At 32.7% G+C, this 15,663-nt stretch overlaps 2 protein-coding genes across 2 annotated transcripts; both read right to left on the bottom strand.

The window, feature by feature from the left end:
* Positions 1–738: 738 nt before the first annotated feature.
* LOC137746095 (uncharacterized) lies at positions 739–2,784 on the bottom strand. Its single transcript, XM_068486159.1, has 4 exons — positions 2,580–2,784; positions 2,125–2,236; positions 1,692–1,763; positions 739–1,307 (listed from the first exon to the last, which is right to left on the bottom strand). The coding sequence occupies exons 1-4, from the start codon at positions 2,711–2,713 to the stop codon at positions 1,227–1,229; spliced, it is 399 nt and encodes a 132-aa protein (XP_068342260.1). The 5' UTR covers positions 2,714–2,784; the 3' UTR covers positions 739–1,226.
* Positions 2,785–13,119: 10,335 nt separating this feature from the next.
* LOC137746233 (protein S40-4-like) lies at positions 13,120–14,100 on the bottom strand. The gene has a single exon (XM_068486306.1). The coding sequence runs from the start codon at positions 13,983–13,985 to the stop codon at positions 13,446–13,448; it is 540 nt and encodes a 179-aa protein (XP_068342407.1). The 5' UTR covers positions 13,986–14,100; the 3' UTR covers positions 13,120–13,445.
* Positions 14,101–15,663: the final 1,563 nt, after the last annotated feature.

The raw sequence follows: 15,663 nt of genomic DNA, 5'->3' as shown, positions 1-15,663 counted from the left end.
CAGTATTAGTCAGATAATTACCGCTTCGAGCATCCTCCTTTTTTTCTTCTTTGGAAAGACGGGTTTGTTCCATTTTCATACATACTAGACCGAAGTTTTGATTACAATTAATCTTCTGTTTAATCTCTGTTCTTCAGTTTGATGAGCTGATTGAGATGATGGACACCAAGAGCAAACCGGCTAATCGACAAAAGGTATCTTCCATAAGATCTCTTGGCTAATTTCGATTAGTTTATCTTCTAAATCTTAATTATGTGCATGCTAATATGCAATGTGAATAAGGTATTGTTCTTTGGTTTCATGCATGACAGAATTCTACAACTGCTCCTGCCCCAGAAAGTCAACAGGATGACAATGAAGTGTTAGTGCAGACAATAACAAGATTTCTCCATGACCTGAGAACTAACCCTGCAGAACCCGAGAGCTCCACAACCCCCGGAGATCGAGAATAGCTCTCTTCATGTAGGGAAAGATTGCAGCAGACTAACAGAGAAGCAATTATCTTAAGGAGTAATCGTATTTAGTGGTAATAAGTGGCTAATTACTCCTGTGTGAATGCTTGACTGTCTAGTACAGCATGGTAAACATGTAATGGCTACACATTTCTAAGTGCATCGTGCATCAGATTTTATAGTAGTTGCAGACAAAACTCTTTATCCAGTTTTTTACTTACTTATAAATGTCTTTTAACGGAAAAAAAAAAAAAAAAAAAAACAAATGGGAAAATTACCATTAGTATATAACAATAATAGAACTTTGAAATAAAGCCATACGAAGTTACGAACAGACACCCGGACATCCAAACATCTTTCAATTAAATGAATTACACGCCTTGAAAAATCATGGAGATCCATTACAACAGGGAATTTTACAAGGAATAAAAAATGGTACTTTCAAGGTTGAACAATTTACATTTGCTCCCTATCATGAAGATAAGTAAGATGCAAAACAGGAAAAGTCATTGTATATTTAGTAGAAGAAAAGCAGTCATTACCCGAATACCTCAGTTTCCCGGAAAGCAGCATGAATTAAGAACTGTAAGGGGGTACATGCATCTCGTCCAAAAATATGTCTTTGATGGTTTAAGTAACCAATGAAGCTAAAAACTTTTAAACTGGAGTGCTTATGGGGTGTGTTTCGTGGTTGAGAGCATAAGGATTGGACAAAATGAAAAATGCGGTGAATTTGATTATGCTGTATCTTTTGACCCCTGATGATATAATAACCTACTGAACGCTGCACTTCAGCTTCTCAGCCTCAAGCTCCTGTTTCAAGGCTTCCATCCGTTTTACCAAGGCCATATTTTCCTGGAAAATGTTTTCAGGACTTGTAAGAAAAGGAAGGATTCAAACCTAAGGGAATTTTCAAACACACTACACTAGCACATCATTGTCTATCAGAACCAACAAGGGAGAGGAGAGAAAAAATTTTGACGTAACATCAAAATCTGCAGTTTATACACATTATTTGGGTGCATAACATAAGTTGGTTTCTAACAAAAGGTATTTAATAATACGAGCAAGCCATCCTCAGCATGATCTCTAATGAGCTCTTTAATCAGATTTACTAAAGGGTGCATAAAAGTGAATAATATTGAAAGAAGATAAAACGTTTAAGAGGAAAAAGAATGAAGTTATGAGACATTACAAGAACTTTTGTATTAAGTCTTTTACTGAAAAGAAAGGGGTCACCTTTTGTAGATTCAACAATTTCTGGTCGACGTTAGCAGCATTCCCATCACCCTCCCCAAACAATCCCTTTATCTGTAAGGAACACAAACGATTAATTGATCGCAGAGAGATGATCATGTCGTTAGACTGATCCATTCTTTAACAAGTCATTTAACTCAAGGATGCCCTTCCAAAGATTGAACCCAAACCCACGTTGACAGGACTATAGGGAAATAGAGTGATAGCACCCATACTTTAGTTTTTCCATAGTGGTTTTAATTATTTTCGATGCAGAGATCACTTTCAAAGACTAATCTTGCTTTGACAATCCTTACTATTTTAAGCATGCAATGACACTCCACAAAATTCATACGAAAACTAATTTCCCGATAACTCTAGTTGTTGAACAAGTTGTGCAAATAAATTTAAAAGAAAGGAAGAATACGGTGTGAACCTGTTTGAGTTGATTCATACAATTGGTAGCCTTTTTGGCTTCTTCATCGTATTTCAGCCTCCACTCAGCAGATTCATCCATTGCTTCCCTATTCGCAAGGTCGAACTGCCGCCTACAAGATTTCGATAGAACAAACATTTCATTCCATGAAAAATTTATTAAAATTTGTGTCATATGAAGCTCTAAAAATTAAAGGGTACATTTGAGATCATACAATAATAGTAATACAGAGTATGAACCAACCAGATGAGCCAAACCACAAAGTTAGAATTTCTCATCAATCACTAATGGAAAGTAAAATCCAAGAACTTGGGCTTAATTTAATTTAGATTATATCTAAAGGGTATTCATTCATTCATTCATGGAATCCACAAAACTAGGAACCCTAAAAAAAAAAAAAAAAAAAAAATTGAGATTTGAAGTAGAAATAATGAGATGGGAAGCAAAAAGCAAACCTGAGGAGGTCGGCTTCGTCGGAAGAAATGGAATAGTCGATGGTCCAAAGCCGCAAGTAGACGGCAATTCCTAGAAACATGACCAGAACCAAACCCACCAGTATTTTCTTGCTCCCTCCACCCCCGCCCCCCATTTTTTGTGCTCCCAACTCTGAGTCCTTTCTTACTCAAGCTTCTGTACCTGTTCTACCAGCCATCGAACGGGTAAGATTCTGGCCCATTACCCCATGTACTATTTTTCTCTTTTGGGCCAACTTTTATCAATTTGACCGTACGGTTTTATTATTTATTTTTAATTTTAAGCTAATGTTAGGCAAATTAAATTTGCGCTACACTAACTAAATTTGAAAAATTAAATGATCCGTCATTAATAAAAAAATAAGTACTTTAATACTTAATTACTAATCCACTCATCAATTTTTATTTCTTTTAGTCTACAAATTTTGTCTCTCTAACATTACGCTTAATTTTTTTTATTCACGATGGTAGTGAGGTACAAAACCAAAAGGCGGTCTTTTTTTCTCTCTCCCACTCACTAGGTGTTTACATTTTTTCTTTTAGATGTGTTTGGCCCATAAATTTATTTAGAGAGGACCCGAAATTAATTGATGGATTTAATACCCTTAGCCTTAGGCCTTCTCCAATTCTGGGCTAAAACTCAAATTTCCACTTTTATTTCCCCCCAAAACTCAACCCAACCCAAGGCCAAAATGTGGCCTAAAACCTAAAACTCAAATGGAAGCCAAATTTTTCCCAGGATTAGTGGGGCTCGCCTACCGTATATGTATATTTTATTTAGTTTTATATTTATAAATTCATTGAATCCAACAATTAAGATCTAAATTGATGAAATTCAACAGTAAAAAAAAATAATAATAACGGTCCAAATTTAAATCTAACGGCTAAAATAATTATAAAAAAAAATCTTTCATTTGTTTCATATTTTTTCATAGTGCTTAATGAGTTTCATGGTATCGGTTAGTGATTTTTCAGTGTTTGTCAGAATCTAAATATTTTTAGGTTAAAATGTTTATAAAATTAAATTATGATAGTCTACATAATTTTTTATTTTAAAAAAGTTACTTTAAGAAAAAAAATTAGTCTAAATTCATTATTTAATAATCTGGGGCTAAAATTTTAGGCCATAGTGTTGGAGTAGAAAAGCTGATTTTGGGTTAAAACCTAAATTTTCTAGGCTAAAAATTTTAGGTTTTAGGCCAAGGGTTGGAGATGATCTTAGAAAATTATCGATGGATTTACAACAGAATGAGTTTCAAACAAATTGAAAGCAGGTATGATGGTGGGAGGATGGCGACCAGGCCCGTCGGAGGTTGCCTTTGTCTTATCTGTTTTTCTTTCTTAGGCCTCGTTTAGAAATGTGTTTAAAATGATTGGAAACGTTTTTGGTGAAAATATTTTTGAAACTAATTATTAGTAAAAATTCAAATAGATCCTTGAAAAGCACTTTATATGAAATGCAAGAAGCATATATCTTGTGTTTTTTTTTTCAAAAGTACTTAAGGTATTTTGGAACCCAAAATCAATTTCATCAAAAGTGCTTCATTTTAAAAGAACTTTTAAACGAGCCCTTAGTTTGCGACCGGTGTCGAATTTGAATAGGGACAAAATTTAAAATTAAGATGTCAAAACTATTTTTGCGTGATCTTAGAAAGGTGTGGAGTTTAAAGGGTTAATTACACTAACTCCCCTGAGGTTTATCGTATTTTCACAAAAACCCCTCACATTTGAATCATTATACTAACACCTCTGAAGTTCTAATTCACTTTCACATAACTCCTCTAGGGCTAACATCACCTTAAAATAAATTCTTAAAGACAAATTTGCCCTCATAATTAATAATGAAGGCAAATTTGTCTTTAAGAAAATATTTTAAGGTGATGTTAGCCCTAGAGGGGTTATGTGAAAGTGAATTAGAACCTCATGGGTTGCTAGTGTAATGTTTCAAACGTGAGGAGTTTTTTGTGAAAACACGATAAACCTCAGAGAGGATTATTGTAATTAACTCAAAGTTTAAATATATAAAAAAACTCTAATAACAAGGTTTTATTTTTGTGTAGTCTATCTATAATGTGTATAGTATTAAACTCATGTACATATTGCTAAGCTAACTATGGATGCAAATTTCCACCTTCTTCTTCTTAGATGAAAATGCACCTGGAAAACAATTAACACCTAAGGCCAAGGCCAAGAGCCTCACGCGCCCACGATGAATTTAGGGGGGGAGGGGGGGTGCGCCGCTTTGGCTGAAGAACCTCTAATGCCAAAGTTAGAATTGAGAGAGAAAGTGTTTAGAGAATTTTAGGAGAAGAATGGACTTAGGTTTTTTGAGAAATAAGGAGGTATATATAGGGGTGTGGTCGGTTCTATTTGGAGAAATAAGGACCAGCCACTTATAGTGGTGATTTGGATGTAATTGTAATCAATTAGGCAATTAATCAATTAATTGGGTAATTAATCAATTAATTAGCTAATCAATCCTAATTTAAAAAGAATGATGTGGGGGTTACCTTGTAAGGAGGATTTGATGAGGATTGATGAAAAATGTTTTGAATAAATACCATATAGGTCACCTTTGACCTTGATTGAGCCGTTATTGTCCGCTGCTTGCGCATGAGAATCCCGATGTGCCTCGAGGGTAATTTTGTCCTTTTCACCTAAAAATCCATGTGTCGCCTCCATAATTTTGTTGATTATTTTTGGCTCCACACTAACTTCTCATGTGTCAAACTCCATATGTTTGTCTTTCTTCACCACATTGTACGTAATCTCTTTCTTTTCAACCAAAGTTATTTTGCTCATGACGAGAAAAAAAGGCACATGAAAGTATACACCACATTACATCATACAATAGGACAGAGAAACACGTAAGTGTATACACTCAATTGGTTGTCCTCATATGTATACACTCATAAGGTTTGATTTTGTCATCCTCATATGTATTTCTTTCTTTGTTTTAATAAGAATAGGGGATCAGTAGGCTCCAGCCGAGGAATTAAGGCCATCTCCAACCGAAGGGTCCAGAGGGCCAGAAGGCCAGAAGGTCGAAAATAGCCCGAAAATCGTCTCCAACCGAGGGCTAGGCCAAAGGGCTCGTGGGCCCCATAGAATATGAAAGGACCAAAGGGCCAAAGGGCTGGCTAGAAATTTTTGAAGTAGTGTCAGTTTTTCTGTTGGTTATAACTGATAGAATTAAGGGAAATGGTGTCAGTTATAACCGACACAAATAGCTGGAAAATTTTGAAATAAACGGCTATCTAACAAAAATAGTGTTGGTTATAACCGACCCAAATATGGAAAATTTTGAATATAACAGCTAGCTGTTTTTTTTTTATATATATATATATAGTTTTTTTTTTTTTTTTTTTTACAAAATTTTTTTAAATTGTTTTTTTTTTTTATTCTATTTGTTTCCTATAACTTCCTAAGCCATTATACAATATTAAATTAAATTAAGTAACATGAAACAACATTAAATTTAAATAATAAATTATGTTTAGCCCTATGGCCCTTAGGCCCTCGGTTGGAGATGGAAGCAAATATGGCCATGTATTGTTCATTAAAATATTAATTTCTTGGAGGGCCAGAGGGCTAAAACAATCCATCTGGCCAACCCTCGGTTGGAAATGGCCTAACATTGCCTCATCTACTTCTATTAAAATGTACATACACACAATGTTTCATGTAAAGTACCCTCCCAAACCCAACCCAAGTTGTTTCTCTCTTGTTCGTGTAAATTACAAAAAAAGTTGCTTTGGATTCGTCGTTTTTACGCAAGCAAAATGATGAGGGGGGCAAAATAACAAGTGGAAATCGGAAAAAACAAAGGGCGGTGAAAAAGAAACCAAGCAGCGCCCTTAGTTTTGGTGATTTATTATTAAGCTATAGTGCTAAATTCATTAACTGTTGTTCTTTGGATAATATATAAATTATAAACCCGTTCCCGATAAAGTTTAATTAACTTATTCTTGTGGCATCTTATTTTGAGAAGTGTTATTGGTTCTTCAAAATTTTCATTTTATACTCCTCGCAAGTGTATTTTTTTTTTCCTAATATAGAAAATTTGAAGTATAAAATAAGATTTTTAGAATGCTAATAATAATTTCCTTTATTTTTTAGGTCCGATGCTGCTTATAGTTTTGGGTTTAAGATAGGTACTTATTTGGCCAATGATGATTTGGACGTGCTGCTGGTTATTTGATCAAGGTTGAATTTGGCCATGCTGCTGCTTGTCGTTTTCTAATATATATTTTTTATGAAGTATGCTCTGATAGCAACTCGTTTGATGTAATAGCTTTAAAAATGTTTTTTTTTTTTGTTGAACAAATGATATTATCTATATTAAGGGGACGGGGTGGCTTAGCCTCATAATAGGATAGCAATAATGTGGTTCAAATTCACATTTGGCAAAAATCGGACCTACGACCTCTCACTTATAAGTGAAGAGGAATACCAATAGACTATAGTACTAAGTGGCAGAAATACTTATGTTATTAAAAAATTATTTACTTTAATGAAAGAGCAATTTTTATTGTTAATCACTAGTCTTTCAAATAATATGTATAATCAATAATAGAATTCAAGGAATTATGTTAACGTAAGAGACAAATGATTTAAGTTGTTAGATCATTGAGACCTTTCTCTTGTGATCATAGCTGAAACGTTCCTAACAATAGAATTGTTAATTAGGCATTGATAATTCGCTAATATTAAATGTGTTATGTTAACTCAATCAGGAATATGACTTGTCTCAAGTTATCGGTGAGAGATGCTAAGACAAACACATAGGTGCTTAAAAGGTATTTGAGTATATCAAACAACGATCAACAAAGAGTTCTTATATACATGTCATGTAAGAACTCATAAGTTGTAATAGTGCAAATTAGTCATTTCACCTGAGACATAACAGTTGCCTTGTGGGTACGTCTTTCATCATTCGACAATGTAACAAAGATCATGTTCCATCTTGGGCATGTTCTTAGCATTGTTGGGATTAGTGATTTCATAAAGACATGTGAGCGTACAACAATGGATCTCTAACCTTCAATCCTAGAAGAAGAATTATATGCATATGATTTGGGAGTGTTTTGCCAAAGTGCATGTTGGATTTAGGAAAGACGTTCTAGATCATATTTATAGGAATCATACGAAAAATAAGTACATTGGGTAGTAGACATGAAGAACTATCACCTAAAATAATGTAACAAAGAGAATTGACTTAGAGAAGGACCATATTGTATTGCATTTGTAATTGAATAAGTTCTCCACCTCTTTTATTTAGCTTAGGTGTCATGACATACTGCTGAGTATCACTCATGGCTTGACTTGTGGAAGCCTTGAAGATTAGCAATAACTAATCTTTATCATAAGAAAAATTAAAAGTAAGTTTTAATTCACTATAGATTAGTGAGAATTACAATTGCTCATTGCCTTGCTAACTAGAACCTAATGAATCTTACACGTGTAAGGATAAGATTGAAGAAATATAAATGAGATGGTTAAATACAATTAAACAATTTAATTGAGCGTGTTTAAGATTAATTAACATGGTAGCCGGCCATGCTAGAAGAAGAGCTAGGTTTTTCACTTACTACGCTTTGAATTTTGTGGGTTAAAAGTTTGTTTTTTAGTGCATACTTTTATTAATTCCACCTCTAATATTTAATTTCATTGCATGTGATGCTCAAATAAATCTTAAATGAACAAACTTTTTCCTTCATCGAGTTTTTAACATTTTATGTGAATAGTTTGTGTAATATTATTTAAGGAAAATTAGGTTCACATCCTTCTTTTTGTTACTCTATTGATTAAAATCTTTTTCATTTTGAATTTTTGATCAAGGTCCTTGGGTGTGACATCCCACATCGTCCAGGGGAGTGATCCTTATATGTGTATTCCCATTTCTACCTAACACGAGGCCTTTTGAGAGCTCACTGGCTTTGGAGTTCATTGGAACTCCGAAGTTAAGCGAGTTTGCGCGAGAGCAATCCCATAATGGGTGACCCACTGGGAGGTTACTCGTGAGTTCCCAAAAACAAAACCATGAGGGCGTGGTCGGGGCCCAAAGCGGACAATATCGTGCTACGGTGGTGGAGCAGGCTCGGGACGTGATCCGCCCCGAGCTGGGATATGACATTGGGTATTAATAACATCATTAATTATTTCAATAATAAAATATTTTTATTTTTAAATATATTCCTTTAGTGTTAAAAATGTTACAATTAGTATATTTATATTTATGGCTAAATTTTTTATCATATATTTTTATTTTTAGTTTGTACCTATTTTTAATTTGCAAATATTTTTTAATTTGTACCAATTTTCTTTTCATTTTTAATTTGTACCCATATATTAGTTTCTTTTTGTGCCCATATTTTTTAAAGCTCTATTTGTGTTTGTACCCATGTGTATGTTGTCACGTGACATTGTATATTTAACAAATGATAGAAAAATTACATATGGTATATTTATGTTTTATGCCTAAACTTTGTATCATATATTTATATTTTGAGTTTGTACCCACTTTTAATTTGCAACATTTTTTTTTTAATTTGTAGAATTTTCTTTTTAGTTTTATTTTGTACCCATGTATTAATTTCTTTTAGCGCCTATATTTTTAAAAATTCATTTGTACTCATAATTTTTAATCTTTTATATGTACCCTAATTTGTTTATAATGTACCCATTCTTCTTTATTAATGTATCACTTTGTTATATGTGAAATGTACCAATTTTTTTAACACTATGGATACATTCTTTTGCCATTTATTATTTCTTATTTTTACATAGTTTTTATCCATTTATTCAATCAAAATGTTTGAAATTTTTATTGTAACCGTTTCTAATAGTATTATAATGAGGGATTGTAAAGGGGCATTTTGATATAGGCGCCTCGTTTTTTAATTTTTAAGACTAAACATACACTCCTTTTGAAAATTTGATCAAACATTTTCCTAAAATTTTGGTTATTAATTTCAGTTTTTCACATAAGTTTATTTTGTTTAGAATTTTTGGTTATTAATTTCAATTTTTCACAACTATTCCTAGACATTTCGTTTTTTTTTTTCCTCTTATCCCTATATTTATGCATTTATTATCCATCTCTATGCATTTTTTTATTGTTTGTTATAATTTTACTTTTTTTTTTTTGTGAATATAGTAGAATATTTATAAAAAAAATTGTCAGATTTTATTATTTAGAAGACCCAACACATAATAAAGATTTGTCTGATTATATAGCTACATCTAGTTACCTATAATATGGACACATTTAGTTTTATAGTGGATTTGATTTTTTTGTATTTCTTGGTACATTTGGAATGTAAATGTACCAAAAGAGTTATCAAATAGAGACATTTGGTTTTGTGGTACATTTGTGATTTTTTGTTCATTTGGTCTTTTGGTACATTTGGAATCTAAATGTACCAAAAGGGTTACCTGACAATGGGTACATTTGGTTTATCTGTATATTTGAAATCTAAACGTACCAAAAAGGTTACTATAACAATGGGTACATTTGAATTTTTGGTACATTTGGTTTCTCGGTACGTTTGAAATCTAAACGTACCAAAAGTCGATACTTTTGTTCTCAAATGTACCATAAATTTTAAATATATTAAATACACACACACACACACACACACACATATATGTGAAAAAATATGTATTGAAGACTTTTTATTGAGACATTTTTAATAGAAGGAGAATTTTTTTTTTTTAAATACTGATAATAAGGTAATGAGAAATTAGTTAATTAATTTTTTATTTTATTTTATTAAAAAAAAATTCATTTAATGTGTATAAGGGGATTGACAAAATTAAATTCCTATATTGTAGGCAATTAGTTGCTAAGTTACCTTATGCCTCTATATAAATGCATTTAAATTAATGATATGGAAATTAAATAAATAGAAAATTATCGAGGTGACAATTGATCAAAGCACCTTAATCAAATTTTTAAAAGGGATGAATGTTTAATCTAACAACTATGGAAAAGATGTAGGGCATTCTAATTTTCCCGATTTTAAATTTATAGGATTATAAATCTCATAAAATATCAAACAATTAACGTCAAAACTATAAAATATAAATATTAATAGTAATATAATGAGGTGTACAAAGTCAAGGGACCTTGGACAAACTTTAAATACTATTAAGGTTTTAATCAAATAATGTTAAGGATTAGAAACCGCATTCAAAGTATTCCTATTATTTAAGATATTCTAGAAGGGTTGACAAAATAGTGAGATCGATGCTGACTTATGAGGATTTTGGCCTACGTAATTAACATACAAAATTTCATTGCACAAAACATAAGGATTTGATGAATGTCAGGGTTTCGTTCTCCTAGAGTTATTAGAGTCCAGAAAATCGTGATTACTCAATTTCAATCTTTCTACTGTGGAAGAGAAACTACAAAGAAAAAAATTGAATGACTATTTAATGTTGGATTTATATCAAACAGTAGGTGACTACAATTTTCTTAAACGGTGGAGTCAAGGGGGACAAGTTTATCACATATCAAATAATCTCTTATAACAAAATAAATTCTAATTTTCTAAAACATATTATATTTGCTTTTCTGCTTTCATGATTTTTATCAACTAAATATAAACTCTGTTAAAATTCAAATATATTGGTGCAAACAGACCTTAGGCTTCTTTAATTTTAGCTACCCTGTTGAAGATGGACAGTAAAATATGGATCCAGTCAAGAGTCCATAAGAAATAATTCCAATTCTTTTATCGGGCATGGATAAAACCAAAAGGCTTAAGTGACCAATTCAACAAAATAAATACAAAATAAAGAAATATCGTTAATTTAATGTCATCATAAGGGAATCTAAAACTACCACTTATTATTACGGTTTAATAATATTTTTTATTAAAAATAAATTCAAACTATATTATTATTAATTCATTATAAAGCTAAATTGATATTGTGACATCCTTACGAGGCCTTTTGGAAGCTCACTGGCTTCGGGTTCCGTAGGAACTCCGAAGTTAAGCGAGAAGGGGGCTAGAGCAATCCCATGATGGGTGACCCACTGGGAAGTTGCTCGTGAGTTCCCAAAAACAAAACCGTGAGGGAATGGTAAGCCCAAAGCGGACAATATCGTGCTACAGTAGTGGAGTCGAGCCCGGAAAGTAATCCGTCCCGAGCCGGGATATGACAGATAGCTTCTTTCGTAACGTAGATAATATTGTGCGTTAAAAAAAACCTAAAACTCTTTTCTTGGAATTATTAAGTCATTCTTCCTAGAGCCTTTGGATATACATGTTGACAAAATGGCGACATCCCAGAAAACTTCAGCGAGTCTCTCTGCCTACAAAAAGTTGACAGACACTTTTTATGACTGTTTTAAGCCTGTAAATAACAAGTACCAACAACGACCGAAGACTATAAACAAATCTCAACAAATAAAAATAGGGTTAACTGTAAACACCACAAGATAGTGTGATGATGATGGACGAAGTTTTAATTTTCTCTTTACCCAAAAAAAAAAAAGTTTTAATTTTCTCATACTACATTTTGTGATTTCTGAATTATATTAATTTAATTTTTTTAATTAATTTTACAGTTTAATTAGGTGTTAGGGTTGATGTGATATAAACTAAACTCACGTTTAAGAACACATTGACGGTTAATCTTACTGTTTACTCTTTTAATTCTTTTATCAAATCAATTGTCAATCTGTTCCTTAAATATGAATCCAATTTATACCACATCAGCACTTACACCTAACTATACGATGAAATTGAAAAGAAAAGTTACATGCGAAAATTGAAACTTGACTCGTATTACAAATGACCTCAAACCTTGTATAAAATGCGATTAATTCAAAAAAATAAAAATAAAAAACAATGGAAACAAATATTTTCCCTTTATATATTTAATAATTGACCATAAAAATTTGACTAATATATTCCACATTTTAGTCTTATTTAATTCTACGTCGTTTTATTTTTTTTTAACAAATGATACTATTACACTAAAAGGAATGAGTGAGTTTAACATCACAATGGGATAGTAACAACATGTTTCAAATTCGCCTTTAGCGGAATTGAACTTAAAATCTTTAACTTATAAATGAAAAGAATAACACTAAACTGTAATCTTAAGTGACATATTTTGTATTAAAACAGCCCTTACCATCCAAACCTAAGGAAGTCAACCAACCGTAACGAAGTTTTTCTCCACAAGTTAGATAGGGGGCATTCATCATCCCAATGTACATAAATTCCGCTTCCAAGCTTTGTTCTAGCTCCTCTGTATCTTTTATACCTACCACCCCTACCAACCGAACCTTCCTTTTAATTTCCTCTACATCTTCAAGCATTCAATCCGTCAATCCTATTATCTTTAACAATAATAATAAATATTTTTAATTCTGTTTTTTTTTTTTTTTTTTTTTTTTGGCTATTACCATTATTGTTTTCACAACCTGGAGGAAAACAAAAATACCATCATCATTTTAAACCAAAATATGATCAAACTTGGCAATTTATGAGTACTCGGAAAATGAAGGGGCAAAATTTAAGTGCTACAAAAAAGATAGAACATACGAATACAAGTAACTCAAAAGCTGTCAGTTTTACATTCATGAACAGGTCCTCTAGTAAAATTCAGGCACCCAAAACAAAATCAAACCCACAAAAATAAAGATTAAAAGTTAAAACCCACCAAACAAAACCACAAACATTTATGATCCAACAAGTTTAACCGAGATCATAGATAATATAATTTAAATTAGAGATTAGTCATTGACTTAATTTTTTTTTTCTCTGGCCTACCCAAAATTTCCAGTAAATTAAGTCTTTGTGTTTGTCTTAAACTCTTAATTTTTTGCTAATCTTCGAACCCAACTTTTTCCCAAATTGCGTTTCTCACCCGCCTCAAATCTCTGCCTTTCAGAGTCCTCCCAATCCCTTCGTGAACAGAAAACGAAGCCCCTCTCATCCTCGCCAAGTACTCGTGAGGTGGGACGCTCCCATACCCGCCGTCGTTGTCGTCGTCGGCACCGTAGAAATCCCCACCGCAGCCTTCACCACTTTCCAGCTTCCTATGCTCTTTGTACCCCTCCTTGAGAATCTTGGAGCAGTCCGGAATGTTCACCGGCAACGACGATGACGTCACCACCTTGGCAGCGCCACCAATCTCCGCCACGCCCATGCTCATCACCATCACCTTCCTCCCCGTTTTCTTCGGCTCTCGGCGGCTGGGAACTGAGCTCTTCTTGGACTCTGCAACTGGGCTGGATGATGAGTTCCAGATATCCGCCTCGTCGAAATCGAATAGCCCATCCGAGCCAATTGGGCTGTCGTCCGTCGACGTGGCTGGAAAAATGGAACTGGGTTTTCCATAAAAGGAGGAATTCCTCGACGCCATTGATGGAGAAGCAAGCTTCGAGTTATCTTGGCTCTCTGACTATGCTCTGCTTTCAGTTGGGAATTTTTTGTCTTGTAATTTTTTTTGGGGTGGTTTTATGCAAAATTTATGCCCAAAATGTTGATTGCTCTGCGTTTTATAAGTGTGAGAAATGTGGATAAGCTCCCTCTATTTCTCTCTCATAGTACAAACTACTAAGTTACATTCGTCATGCTACAAGACAAAAAGGGTAAGTGATAGAATGTGGGTATCCCCATATGTCTAGCATGGGGATGGGAAGCTCCATCATTTTCATTTTCATGCTCTAATTGCTTCTTTTGCCTTTTTTCACTTTTTATGGTGCAAAATGATTAGTGTTGTACACCAATTAGTTTACTTTGTTTTAATCTTGATTTAACTTCTTAATCATGGTTACTTCATGTGTAAGCATATAAAAAATGTTTCACCATTTTATTCTCTAAAACTTAAAATTTATTTCGTTTTGATTTGTGGACTCTTTTCTCTCTAAAACTCAAAAGTCGCGCCTTATAACATATGTGAGACCCACTTGTGCCAATTAATTTGATTATTTATAATCACTATGCATTTACATTCAACAATTAGAAAATATTAAGTTTCAAAGAAGAAACTAAGAATTTAAAATTTGTTCTTTGCTGGGCTTGAGTTGCAAAGATGAAAAAAATTAATTAGTCTGATGCACCCAAATCAAACCCACATAATGGGATTAACAAAATTAAGGCAATGTAGAGCGAATTTGGAGCTTTGTAGAGTAAAATGATAATTTTTGAGTTTCAGATGACAAAATGGAATCAAAATCGAGTTCTAAGAAACAAAGTAGAGTGAACTTTAAGTTTCAGAGAGTAAAGTGACGATTTTTGAGATATAGGATGCAAGTGACATTAAAATCGAATTCTATAGGCGTAACTAAAAATAATTATATATAAAAATAAAAAAAAGGCATGCATGCCACTTGCTCATTATTTGATCATAATAAAAAAGTACACAATATGTATAAACAAAGTGCTTTCGTAGATATTACAATCGTTATTTTGTTTATGTGCACATAGGTTAGATGATCAGCTGCGCACATCAACAACTTTGTGTGCACAAAATGATTTTTTCAAATCTATGAAAAGTTAATGTGGTAAAATGGTATGACAAATTCTTAGTTGTAAGATTCAAAGTAGAACTTAAAACAATTGTCCCATTATTGGTATTCAAATATATTATTATCCATAATAATTTAATATCTTATCCATAATTTAAAAGAGTTTGTTTCAGGAGTGCTCATACATTTATTAATTTGCATTTGAATATATAGTATATATTTACTATGGTCTTATCCACAATTTGGAATACAGCAAGTACTTCATGAAAAGTGTTATGTTAAACACACTACATTTTCTATTGAATAATGTGGCTATACAACACCTGCCACACAATATCTTCTTTAGTAGTTATTATACGAGGGTGAAGTTTGGACATTCCAAGCTAATAATAAAACTAACTGAACAAGATTATAGTAGCTAAACTATTAATCATAAAATTTCTCTATATATATCGAAGTCTGCATTGCCAATATTTTGAAAGCAGCTATCTCGACAAGCGAAAACAAGAGAACTGATGTAGGGTGCAATAGATAGAAACGAAATAAAATAATAGATATGATTGATAGGTA

This window comes from Pyrus communis, chromosome 9 (assembly GCF_963583255.1).
Source record: "Pyrus communis chromosome 9, drPyrComm1.1, whole genome shotgun sequence".
NCBI classification, from domain to species: Eukaryota; Viridiplantae; Streptophyta; class Magnoliopsida; order Rosales; family Rosaceae; genus Pyrus; species Pyrus communis.
The sequence above is the reverse complement of the archived record's forward strand: the minus strand, read 5'-3'. Positions and strand labels throughout refer to the sequence as shown.

Excerpts from the sequence above, each read along its gene's own strand:
- LOC137746095 (XM_068486159.1), bottom strand. The coding sequence starts at position 2,713 with ATGGGGGGCGGGGGTGGAGGGAGCAAGAAAATACTGGTGGGTTTGGTT. Across the intron at positions 2,237-2,579 it reads GACGAAGCCGACCTCCTCAG|GCGGCAGTTCGACCTTGCGA; the intron begins GTTTGCTTTTTG and ends GAAATCTTGTAG. Across the intron at positions 1,764-2,124 it reads GTATGAATCAACTCAAACAG|ATAAAGGGATTGTTTGGGGA; the intron begins GTTCACACCGTA and ends TGTTCCTTACAG.
- LOC137746233 (XM_068486306.1), bottom strand. The coding sequence starts at position 13,985 with ATGGCGTCGAGGAATTCCTCCTTTTATGGAAAACCCAGTTCCATTTTT.